The sequence below is a fragment of the Crocuta crocuta genome, unplaced genomic scaffold (assembly GCF_008692635.1).
Source record: "Crocuta crocuta isolate KB4526 unplaced genomic scaffold, BGI_CrCroc_1.0 scaffold179, whole genome shotgun sequence".
Taxonomy (NCBI): Eukaryota; Metazoa; Chordata; class Mammalia; order Carnivora; family Hyaenidae; genus Crocuta; species Crocuta crocuta.
The window spans coordinates 3,301,712-3,312,922 of NW_027551568.1; the positions used below are offsets into that span (position 1 = coordinate 3,301,712).

Below are 11,211 nucleotides of genomic sequence, written 5' to 3' on the forward strand. Positions count from 1 at the left end.
GCCGTGGTGACAGGCCTGCGGAGCTGGGATTCAGGCTGCTGCCCTGGGCCGCGTCCCGGGGTCCCAGACTGGAAGATGAATCGCGGGCCTGCCTTCCATGCCCCAGCGCACTTCCAGGGACCATCTGCTCCGTAGGCAGGACGGCGTATCGGCCCAGGTCCTCCGGAGAGACCGAGGCGGTGGGAGATAAAGGGGTGAGCAGCCGGCCAGACGCAGACGGGGGCGCCTCTGCGGGAACTGACTCACCGGCTGTGTGGGCCGGCGTAGGGCAGCCTGGAGACCCATGTGGGGCTCGATGCGCTGGGGCTCAACTCCTCCGGGAAGCCTCAGGTTTTGCTCCTAAGCCCTGCAACAGCTTGCGTGAGGCCCCTCTGTTACCGAGGCTAATTGTTTTCAAGTCTCCCGCTTGTGGGTGCGAACCACATCTACAGATGTCTTCATAGCAGCCCCGAGGTCAGTGTTCGGCCCAGCAGCTGGGCCCCGCGCCTGGCTTCTTGTCTGGCCAGGGGCCGGTGAGTCACTGGAGGGTCGTCCTGACTCAACACCCCCAGGAGCTGCAAGCACTCAGGTCTGCTGGGGGGGAGGGCATGGGGAGGGGGAAGGAGCGGGTCCTTGCAACGGAGTCTTGTGGTTTCTTGACTGCCTCCCCCGGCCCTTGAGGCTAAATGCACACCTTACTTTGCTCCAACAGTAAGAGCCCAAGAGGGAGTGCTTGTCTGAAAAAGGACCCTGTGTTAAGAATCTGTCCTTTGTTTAAAGCCATCCAACCGGTCTGGTGAGAATCCGCTGGCAAGAGCTCGTGGGTGGTGCGTCTGAGGGGGCTGCACCGGAATCTAGGACTTCAGGGCCTCCCGGGTCCAGTCCTTGGAGCAGGGATGGAGGATGGGGAGGGAGGAGGGAGCGGCAGAGGGGAGTGGGGTGGAGAGGAAGCTGGGGGGTAGTATGACAAGGACGTGAGAACACAGAGTTCGGTTCAGGGTGTGCGTGGCCCACACAGATCGTCTCTGGAGGAGGGTGAGGGACCAGGGGGACCAGGCTGGACAGACAGGCCACGCCCGCCCTCATGGAGCTGGAGGCCACACAAGGTCAGTAGTGACAAGGTCAGCAGGGGCCTGATTAGCTAGGCGGCCCAGGAGGGCAGCCTGGAGGAGGGGACATTTGAGCTGGGAGTATAGCCTGAGGAGGGTTGAAGCCCTAAGGTGGCAAAGGACCCCCCGTGGAGCAAAGCGGTGGTGGGAGAGATGGGCAAGGACACAGAGATGGTGACGCAGGACCTTGAGACCAGTGTGGCAGTCCCCACATGGCAGCCATTGTCCTGATGATGACCATGTCACAGCGATGGTGATGTCACAGTGACGGTGATGTCACAGTGACGATGATGTCATGACGATGTTGCAATGATGTCATTACAGTGGTGATGTCATGATGGTGATGTCATCGCGACGGTGATTCGTGACGATGGTGACGATGATGTTACAATAGGGACCTCGTGATGGCCATAGTGCCCCGATACGATGAGGCTACTAGAATGGGCTTCCGGCTAAGGGGCTGAAACCTCAGAGTGTAGGTCCCCCTAAGCGGACCCCCCTCTGCAGTAGGGCCCCCTCTTCTTGGGGGCTAAGCATGTGACTGAGCAGACCTGCACTGTGAGAGGCCCCTGGGGGGCTCAGTCAGTTAAACATCCGACTCTTGATCTCAGCTCCGGTCTTGATCTCAGGGTCGTGAGTTCAAGCCCCGCATGGGGCTCTGTGCTGTGAAGCCTAGTTAAAGAAACATATTGCACCGTGGAACCCAGTCCTTCAGAGAAAAGCCACCCCCCTCTCTGGCCCAGGCATGGCAGCCCGTGCCAGCCTGGGGCTTGAACCTCACCAGGTCAGCCCACACCCGTGCAGGGGTGCAGGGCCTGGCGCCTGGGGGGTGAGGCGGAAGGAGCAGGTGAGGATCAGCCAGGCCCCTCCCAGGGGCACAGCTGGGCCTGGAAAAGTGAGGGGCTGCTGGAAGTGCCCTGCTGGGGGGGATGGGGTAACCCCACCCTGCTGGAGCAGAGGCAGCATGGCTGGGCTGCCAGGCCAGGCTCCAAGCTCCAGGCTCCCAGGCTCTTGGGCCCAGCCCTGTGGCTTCCTGGCTGTGTGACCTTGGGTGAGGCACGTGACCTCTCTGAGCCTGGGTTTCCTGAGGCAATTAGATGAGACTATCAAGGTGTGAGGTCGGCAGCAGATGTGGTGAAGGCCCTCACCACAGCCGGTGGCCCTCAGTCCGTGCAGGAGCATTGTGGGGTTCATGTTCCCAACTGGGGCCCCTACCTGGGCCTCAGGGTGTCCGCGGAGCTCCCTGGCCCGACGCCAAGAGTGTATGAGTGCCGTGTTCCGGCTGGGAGGGGCCGCCTCACCGATGTCACTCGAGGTCTGTGACCCAGAAAATGTGGGGGATCTCTGCCCCGAAGGGGTGGTGCGGGGGGCCAGGCCTCAGGGCCATGGGGGGCCTTGCCAGGCCATGGGGGGCGCCACTCTGGCTCCTGGGGAAGAGCCCTGGGCCCCTGGGCGGAGTTCCGAGTTCCAGTGTGCCGTGGCCCCCGCAGGGACAGACTGCTCTCCGAGCTGCCTCCCCACTGGTGAGAGATCTCTGTGGGGTGAGGGTGGCCTGGCCAGGTTTATATCTGCATCCCAGCAGCTGTCCCCGCCCCCCACCTGCCAGTGAATGAAGGACAGGCCCAGAGCAGACACTGAGCTCAGCCTCCACACACCCGCCGCCCGCAATCCTGCAGCCCCCTGGTGTCGGCGAAGGCCCCGCGCTGGGCCCCGGGCACAGGCGTAGGAGTCCTCGCCCCTGCCCGGCGTGGCCGTTACCCAGGGAACCACAGGACAGGCCACTCAGTGGCTGCCAGGCGGCTCCTCCTGCTAAATTTTCAGAAACTTTGCACGCTGGGCGTTAAACCCAGCCACTGCTGAGAACCAAGTCAACTGGGGATGAAATACATTATATGTAAAGCAAAGGTACTAAGTACTCAAAACTCGGCCCTTCCTACCTCCTTTATTGCATTTTCGATCGCTCACGCTCTCGAGGTTACGAACACCAACCGCACCTGTGCAGCAGGAGCGTCCCAGGGCCGTGTTCCCCTGGGCCTCTCTGCCCAGCTCTGCACTCAGTGACATCACGATAGCGCCCTTGAACCTGGGGGTGGTGCTCGTCTTTACACCCCGCAGGGAGGCCTGAGGGCTCTGGGAGCCTGTGGTGAGGGTGCAGTCAGGAGGGGCTTCCTGGAGGAGCCGAGATGCAAGGTCAGGTGTGAGGAGTGAGCGGGAGCTGCCTGGGCACATGAGGAGAGGCTGACCTGCCAAGAGCGAGAGAGTGCGTGAAGGCACAGATGTGCTTATTCCCATTTTACAGAATCATAACTGAGGTCGAGTCACTCAGCACCGCCGGGCAGGGGTGGAGCCGGGGTGGGAATCCTGCTGTGTCTGGATCCTGGGCTGGAGGTCTTTCATGGCCCTGCCCGGTGTGTGTGTGGGGGGGGTCGTATGTAGGCAAGACCCCCAGCAAAGCATATAGGGTCCCTTGCCGCTGCAAAAATAGCCCCCTCCTCAGGGGCACTTCCTGGGGAGGCCGGGGCACCCCGGGAGTGAGGCTGAGCCCGAGTGAGGCCAGCCCACGCCTCCCCAAAGGCACCTCGCCCTGGGCTTCCTTCCTGCCGGCTCAGGAAGGCGCTGGGCAGTGCCTGACCTTGGCCGGCACCTGGAGGTCAGGCCGCCCGCCTTCTGGGGACCCTTCAGGAGCCGGGGCCAAGGAAATGGGCCCAGGGTCAGGAAGACGGCTCGGGCCAGGGGGTCAGCTGTACCCCTCCTGTCCAGCCTGCTGAGGGGCACAGGGTGAAGGAGCTGCCCGAGCCTGCCGCATGGCCTTGAGCGAGTTTCTCTGGTCTGCCAGCTTGAGCAGCAGCCCTCAGCTCCTGGCCTGGCCGGCAGTGCAGGGAGGCTCATCGAGGCAGTCGTCATCTGACCCTTGCCCGGCCCTCCCGAGTCCTCAGGGAGCCAAGTTCTGTTCTCGCCCTGCAGATGAGGTCGGGGTGCCTGGCAGCCTCTAGGGCTTTCCCTTACCCCGAATGGTCCCAGACTCTGGGAGGCAGGTGACAAACACAGGCTCCCGGGCCCCGGGCCACTGAGCCCACCCGGGTAGGCAGTTCTCAGCTCTGACAAGCACCCCGGGGGGTTGCCAAGGCCTGAGGGGCTGCGAACTCAGCTGGGACCCCTTGTAGCCTCCCCTCCACTCTCCCCTAACCCCTCCCTGCCTCCCTGCCCCCGATGCAGCAGGAATGTAGGACCCCGTGTCATGGAGGTTGAGAGCACTGGCCCTGGGCTCACCCCAACCCACCCCTAGGTGGGCTGGCGCTGGGGACAGGTGGCCTGTGGGCAGGCTCCTCCCCGACTCCTCCCTCCCCCGCCCTGCCCTCTGCTGCTGCTGCTCCACCACGGGGCCCCAGTGCACGGGTCCTGAGGGTGGGTGTTTCCGTGGCCACGGGACGTGGGCTTCTGTGCAGCTTTCCTCACTCAGTTCCCCGGGCATCCTGGTGCCGAGAGTGAAGGTGAGCTGCCTGGGACCCGCCGTCAGGCGTCGATGGCTCCTCAAGTGTCCCCAGGCTCCGCCGCTGTCCCCCGTGCCCTGGCTTGGGGGGTGTAGGGGCACGGGGCGCACATTCGGCCCTCAGCACCGCGCTCCCCACCTTCCCAGCCTCTCCCCCGCCCTGCATATCCCCTACGTGGCCCCCCCAGAAGGGCCCTCGAACACCTCACCCTTGGGATCCCTTCCTGCTCTGCGGGACCACCTTCGGGCACCTGTCCAGTCGTCCCAGGCCTCCCCGTGCTCCGTCCGCTGAGGACGGCTGAGAAGGCGGACGCCTGCCCGACACCGGCCTGGGGCTCTGAGCGATCCCCGTTCCCGTGCGCCCGTCACCGCCCAGCCCGCTGCCCCCGGGGCCAGGAACCCGGCAGCCCGCGGGTGCTGAGAGGCGTGCCAGTGCCTCTGGCCTGGCCTCCCGTGTCCCCATCTGATGGAATGGGGGTGCTGTCGGCCGATGACAGCTCTGTGTCCCCGTGGGCCGGCCGTGGGCTCCTGGGCACGCCGGGCCCACGCCGCGCGGACGGTTCAGTTCTGGCGTTTCTGGCAGGACCCTTCCACTCTGCAAGTTCAAGATCGCAGCGGGCAGCTGCCGGCGTCCTCCTGCCAGAGACTTCGCTTGATGGGGTGTCTGTGTCTCTGTGTGTGCATCTCTGTGCGTGTCTGTGTGTGTGCGGGTCTGTGTGTGTGTGTGTACATGTGTGCACACACGTGCACGCGCCCTGAGTACTCCGGGCCTGGACCCGACGAGGAGGGCCTCCTGTGCCCAGCACAAGACGGACGGTGTCCTGAGCCCCGTCTCGTGGACCGTGGTGGCATCCGGCCTGCAAGCCCCCCCCACCCCCGCCACACGACGCCGTGATCTCTGTGAAGCCGTGACTGGTGATGGCTGACGTGTGTACTTTCCACAGAGGACCCGACATCCTCACATCCACGCCTCTTGGGATCATCACAACCTTTTTTTTTCTCAACTTTTTAAATGTTTTTAATTTATTTTTGAGATAAAGAGAGAGACAGCGTGAGCAGGGGAGGGGCAGAGAGAGAGGGAGACACAGAATCGGAAACAGGCTCCAGGCTCTGAGCTGTCAGCACAGAGCCCAACACGGGGCTCGAACCCACGAACCGTGAGATCCGGACCTGAGCCAAAGTCAGACGCTTAACCAACTGAGCCCCCCAGGCGCCCCTGCTCATCACAACCTTTAGCACGAGTAGTTTAGTGTCAGAGTCAAGGAAAATGCATTTGGGGCAAGAATTGGGTAAGTCACATAAAATGCCCCATTGTAACCACTTTGAGGTACACAATCAGTGGTACTTAGTAGCTTCACCGAGTTGTGCGGCCACCACCTGACCTGGTTCTGGAACATTTGGAAACCACCNNNNCACCCGCGTGCCTGTCCCTGGTCCCTGCCTGTTCTGGATGCCCCCCAGCACTGCAGCCACACAGGACATGCCTGCTGTGTGTCTGCTTTGTGTTGCCCCGCGAGTCAGGACTCCATGACCACTTATGGCCGAACGACACCCCCCATGTGCCTGCACCACGTTTTGTGGATGCATTTGTGCCTCCGTTGGGTCGTTTCCATGTTTTGGCCTCGGTGAATCACACCGCCATGAACACGGGTGTGCAGAGTGGGGCCCGTGCCCACGTCTCTTTCTCTGCACTTGCTCACGTGCACTGCCGAGTGGGGACGGCAGGGACGCGGAGGGCATGGGGGACCTGGAAGGGAGACCNCTGTTTGCAGAGGCACCTGTCGCCCGAGGACTTCCAGGAAGTGTTTGGGATGAGCGTGGAAGAGTTCGACCGCCTGGCCCTCTGGAAGAGGAATGACCTCAAGAAAAAAGCCCTGCTGTTTTGACGGCCGCCAGCGGCAGAGCGCGGGACAGCCGGCGCGACCGCAGAACCCCTCCTCCCGCGCCTGGCCCTGGCTTCTCTGTGTCCCTGGGGGCGGGCGGTGGGCCCCCGGGGAGGGGGGGCTGGGGCAGGAGGAGGCCCCGCGTTTCTGCCAGCGGCGCTCCTGCCCCAGCCCCGAGCCCAGGCGCCCTGCTTCGCGCTCTCCTGTAACCCGCTGTTGCCTGGCCTCGCGGAGGCGCTGCAAAGATGCTCCAGGGGCTCGAGGAACACCGTGCGCCCCCCCTTCCTGACCCCTGTGAGGTGCCCCAGCCCCCGTGATAGGCCCTGGTAGGGGGGAGGGCACAGAGGTGCCCGGGACTTGGGGTTCGGGAAGGTCCGTCAGTGGCAGACGCTGACGCAACACAATCACAGGTGTGTGGCCGCCTGCTCCGCACCCCCCTCCCCGACTCGCTCAGCCCTGGGGAGGCTCAGCCCTGCGCACAGACAGGCCCGGCCAGGGAGCACGGTGCGGAGCGCCCAGGGCTGCCCGAAGCGAAGCGTGGGGTGCATGATTTTTGCAGCCGTGTGTGACGAGTCTGTTTTTAGGGACGACCGTCTACCAGACAGGGTACCTTCTGCCGGGGCCTCCACACACCGCAGTTTTCTTCCGAACCATCCCCAGATGCCTCAACGATATCTTTAAAGTAACACAGAAGTTTTTATTTTATTAAAGAGCATAGCCTACTTAAAGATGAGATGACGTATATAGAGTTTCAGCGCACGGTCCCGCGGAAGGGGGCGCCGCCAGCCTCACTGCCCGCTCTTGGGACCTGTGTGGTCCCGCTTCCCCGGCACCCCCAGCGCTCGCGGCTCCTCGTCCGTTTTCTTTCTGCTTTTCTTCCTCTTCCCCTGCCGCACAGGTGCCCTTAAGGGCGGCCCTCGGCCACGTAACGCTGTTTGTGAGTTTGCGTGACATGTAGCCACCGCTGCTTGCCTGGCCGTTATTTTCCGCATCCGGGAGGGAGAACATTCTCCCCCGATGGCCAAAGCCCCGGAACAAAGGGTTTCCACGCGCCCAGACTAGTACCCATCGTAGCTCTTGGTGTGGCCTTTTGTGACATGGCCGGTGGTGCCCACCTCAGCCTGGTGCGTGCGAGGTCCGGGGATGGGCAGCGGCCGCTGGGGAAGGAGGAGGGGAACACCCCCCTTTTCTGACCCCCGAGCCGGGCAGAGGGCCCCCAGCGGAAAGGCGTCCGCGCCTGGTAACGGGCCGGTGCCTGCTGGGTGGCTCGCAGAGTGGGTTGAGAGGTTGACGACTCAGTAGGAAGGTGTCACCAAAGTCTGTCTTCCCTGTACCCTGTGGAGCAGTGTCTTTCTGTGTGTCCTGGCCGCCCCGTCTGTGAGTCAGCGTTCCCCAGATCCTGCCAGCCTCGCTGCGCACCCCGCGTCGCGCACCGGCTCCTCCCCCGCCCGGCCTGGCCAGGGACGGGGAGTTTGTAGCACTTAATGCGCTTCCTTCCATTTAGCAGTCTGAGCCCGAGCAACTGGAAACCCCCGTTTTCTCATTAGTGCAATGTCGTGTCAGCTCCCAGGGGAGCCTGGAAAAATAAAGGTCGGTGTATCCTAACTTGTGAAGGTCAAAGCCACTTCTCATACACGTGTGTCATTTCTAACGGCGCGGGCTGGCGCCTGGGGAGTCCGTCTGCTGAGAGCATTGGCCGTGGACGGGCACAGGGCAGGGCGGGGCGTCTAGGGGCGGGACCCCCCATCTGCGTGGGGGCGCCAGAGGACACCCCTTTCGCAGGGCAGCAAGTCAGAAGCACTTGCCAGCTGGCACCAGACACCAGTGATAAAGAGGGGTGTGGGGCTGACGCCTGGCCCTGTCGGGCTGGGGAGACCAACCAGCAGAGACAAGACTGACCCTCTAGAGCCCCCCCCTCCATATACCAAGAGGTCAGCAGAGGCTCCCTGAGAAAGTGCTTCCCAAACAGCTCAACAGATGAGGAAGCGTTCCCAGAGGCCAGTGAAGGGAAGGGCATTCCAGGCTGAGGGAACAGCAGGAACAGACACAGCGAGGTGGAGATAGCTCCCAGGTTCTGGAAACTTCCATAGCTGGTTAAGGCTGGAGCACACGGCTCAGGAAGGGAAGGAGGGCCCGGCAGGTCTGCCCCTCCCCCCCCCACTACCAACGCTGTTCTGGGATTAAACGTCTCCTCACCTCTACTTTGTTCAGAAGACTGACCGCCCAGAGTCAGTATACTGCTACTCTGTATACAAAAGCTTCAACAACCACCCACACACTTACTTCTCACAGGGGTAGAGTCTGGAGGTCCCAGATCCAGGAGCCACCGTGATTGCACGGTGAGAGCTCGCTCCCCGCCTTATTGCCTCTTGCTTGTGTCCTCACTTGGTGGCCAGAGATCACCTTTTTTATCTGCCTCACCTTCCCATAAGGGCACAGTCCCTGGTGAGGGCCCTGCCTTCACGGCCTCTTCATCGCCCAGGGGCCCCATCTTATGGGGCTTAGGGCTTCTGCACCCCTCAGGTTTTCCCCCTAAAAGCTGGTCTCCATGTACACAGTCAGCCCATCTTGGTAAGTGTGGTCACAGAATCGTTCCCACCAGAGGCCCGTGCGGGGTGGAAGGTGGCTCCCTCACTGGCGCCCATGGAACGCTGGCGTGCGCCTGGCCAGTCCCCGGCAGACTGGGGCACGTGGTCGCCCTGACCACGCCGAGGCGACGCTCACCCCTCCCTGGATGGACACAGCAGGCCCCCGGCCCGAGGCAAGGCCCTTCTCTCCCTCCTGGGCTCTGCTCAGCTCGGAAGTTCCCACGTCGGACAGGCCCCCTCGGCGGCCCTTTAGGAAATCCGCACCGGCCCGTGCTGGGGTTCAGGGTCTGCACACCTGCCTCTGTCTGTTTATTGACCCCTTCCCTCTGCTACCTGTGAAGCCAGGTGGGCTGACAGTTCTACAATAAGGCTCTGTGGCCCCGGAGTTTCGCTGGGCTATTTGATAGGGAGGCTGGAGCCCATCTGGGCACTGTGCTTGCCCCGGGAGGTCCTTCTTAGTTCCCGGGCTGCCCTCCAGAGTGGAAGCCCGCCTCCTACGTAAGGATCATCGCAGAACCGGTGCCCAGCCCCTCGTGTCCCCCTCCCCGGCCCCCACCTTCCTGGTGGAAGGGACCCTGGTGTCCGGAGAGGTGGCCCACTTGTGCTGGGGGCTCTGGGACCTGGCACAGCCCCCCCGGGAGGGGCGCATCCCCGGTGAGCACACTTCGGAAGAGCTTAACCAGCAAGGAGATCAGTGTCTCCCTAGTGGCCGCCAGAGGCTGCCGGGCTATCGCGGAACTCGGCTTCCTGACTAACAGAGGCGCCCTTTTCTTCCGTCTGAGTCATGAGGTCCAGGGAGCGTTCCTCATCTGGACGACGTTCCCCAAAGTTCCACGGAGCAGCCCTGCCTGCTGACGGCGCTTCCTGCCTCTGCTCCCTGAACGTCTCTCTACATCATCCCCTCTGGCCCATCCCGTCTCAAGAGCCCACGGCAGTCTGTCTGGAGCACACGCCTGCCCGTACCCTCCCCTGCCTGGGTATCTTACTGGGGGGCCCCCGGGGCCCGTTCCCTGCCTCCTTCGCGGGCACCCCCTGGCCACCAGCTCCCTCCACAGATTCTTCCTCCCTCCTCCCCACTTACCCTTGTTTCTCAAGCCTCCCCTTCTCCCTCCCTCCCAAACACAGTGCCTTTTGCAAAGGCCCTTTCCTCTGCCTGCAATGCCCCAACTAGCAAACTCCTATTCATCCTTCAATACCCGGCTGAGATGCTATCTTCTCCGCAGAGACTTCCATGAGATGACGCCCCTCCGCCAACTGTTGTCACTCTTCCTTCCGTCCAGATAACCTAGTTCCTTGGCAAATATTCACTGAGCTGGGAATGAGAAGACAGAGATGAAAAAGACACTGTCCCCGACCTCAGAGAGGAGGAAATGTACTGGCACGCCTGGCCGGCTCCGTCAGTTAAGCATCCGACTCTTGATTTCGGGTCAGGTCATGATCTCAGGGTTTGTGAGTTCAAGCCCCGCATTGGGCTCTGTGCTGACAACTCAGAGCCCTCTTAGGCTCCTCCACTCACAGGCACGCTGTCTTTCAAAACTAAATAAACATTTAATTTAAAAAAGAGGAGGAAATGTACTGTGGACTGAACTGTGTTCCTCACAAATTCACACATTGGCCCTGAGCTGGGGGAGGGGCGGGCCCACGGTCTGTCCTGCCCAGTAGCCGGTCATTCTCACCCGCCTCAGTGGTTTCTTACCTTCTCTGCACTCAGAGCTCGGTGGTCTTTCACGTGCCTCCAAAATGTTTTTCTGGCCTAGACAAGTAGATAAAAGAACAGCCTTTCGGTTGGGGTTTATGGTCACTCTCCGGACTCCGGCTCAAGAGAGCCCCACAGCACAACAGGCAGCGGGGAGGTATCTCCCATTCTTCGGTGGGCGGGGGGACGGGGGTAAGTCCATCCATCTCTGTGGTCGTCTCTTTCAATGCTGACTGGCCGTGACTTCCCCCAGACCCCAGCTCGGCTGAGGGGCAACTGCCTTACAATCAAGAGCTCAGTCGAGAGGTCAGCTTCTGGGGCACTGGCTCGCCCCCTCCCCTGGGTCCCCCAAATGCACCTGCCGGTGAGGTCTTGCCCGGAGCAGTGCAGGTCTCACCCTCAGCCCACCCGCCTGTGGCCTAGAGCTGCCCCTAACCTTCCCTTCCAGTGCCTTCCCAGACCAAAA

The 11,211-nt window shown here is 62.3% G+C and overlaps 1 protein-coding gene across 3 annotated transcripts in view; it reads left to right on the forward strand.

Moving 5' to 3' along the window:
- LOC144220329 (actin-binding LIM protein 2-like) overlaps positions 1-8,081 on the forward strand; it is an 87,758-nt gene extending 79,677 nt beyond the window's left edge. For 2 of the 3 annotated variants that reach the window (XR_013331695.1, XR_013331694.1), the window contains one exon: positions 6,351-6,439. Coding sequence is in view for 1 of the 3 variants with exons in the window: in XM_077750514.1 (XP_077606640.1) it covers positions 6,351-6,464 (114 nt within the window). In the remaining 2 variants the exon portion in view is untranslated. Of the gene's footprint in view, positions 1-6,350 lie in introns of all 3 variants that reach the window. The other variant, XM_077750514.1, reaches the window with a different exon arrangement.
- Positions 8,082-11,211: the final 3,130 nt, after the last annotated feature.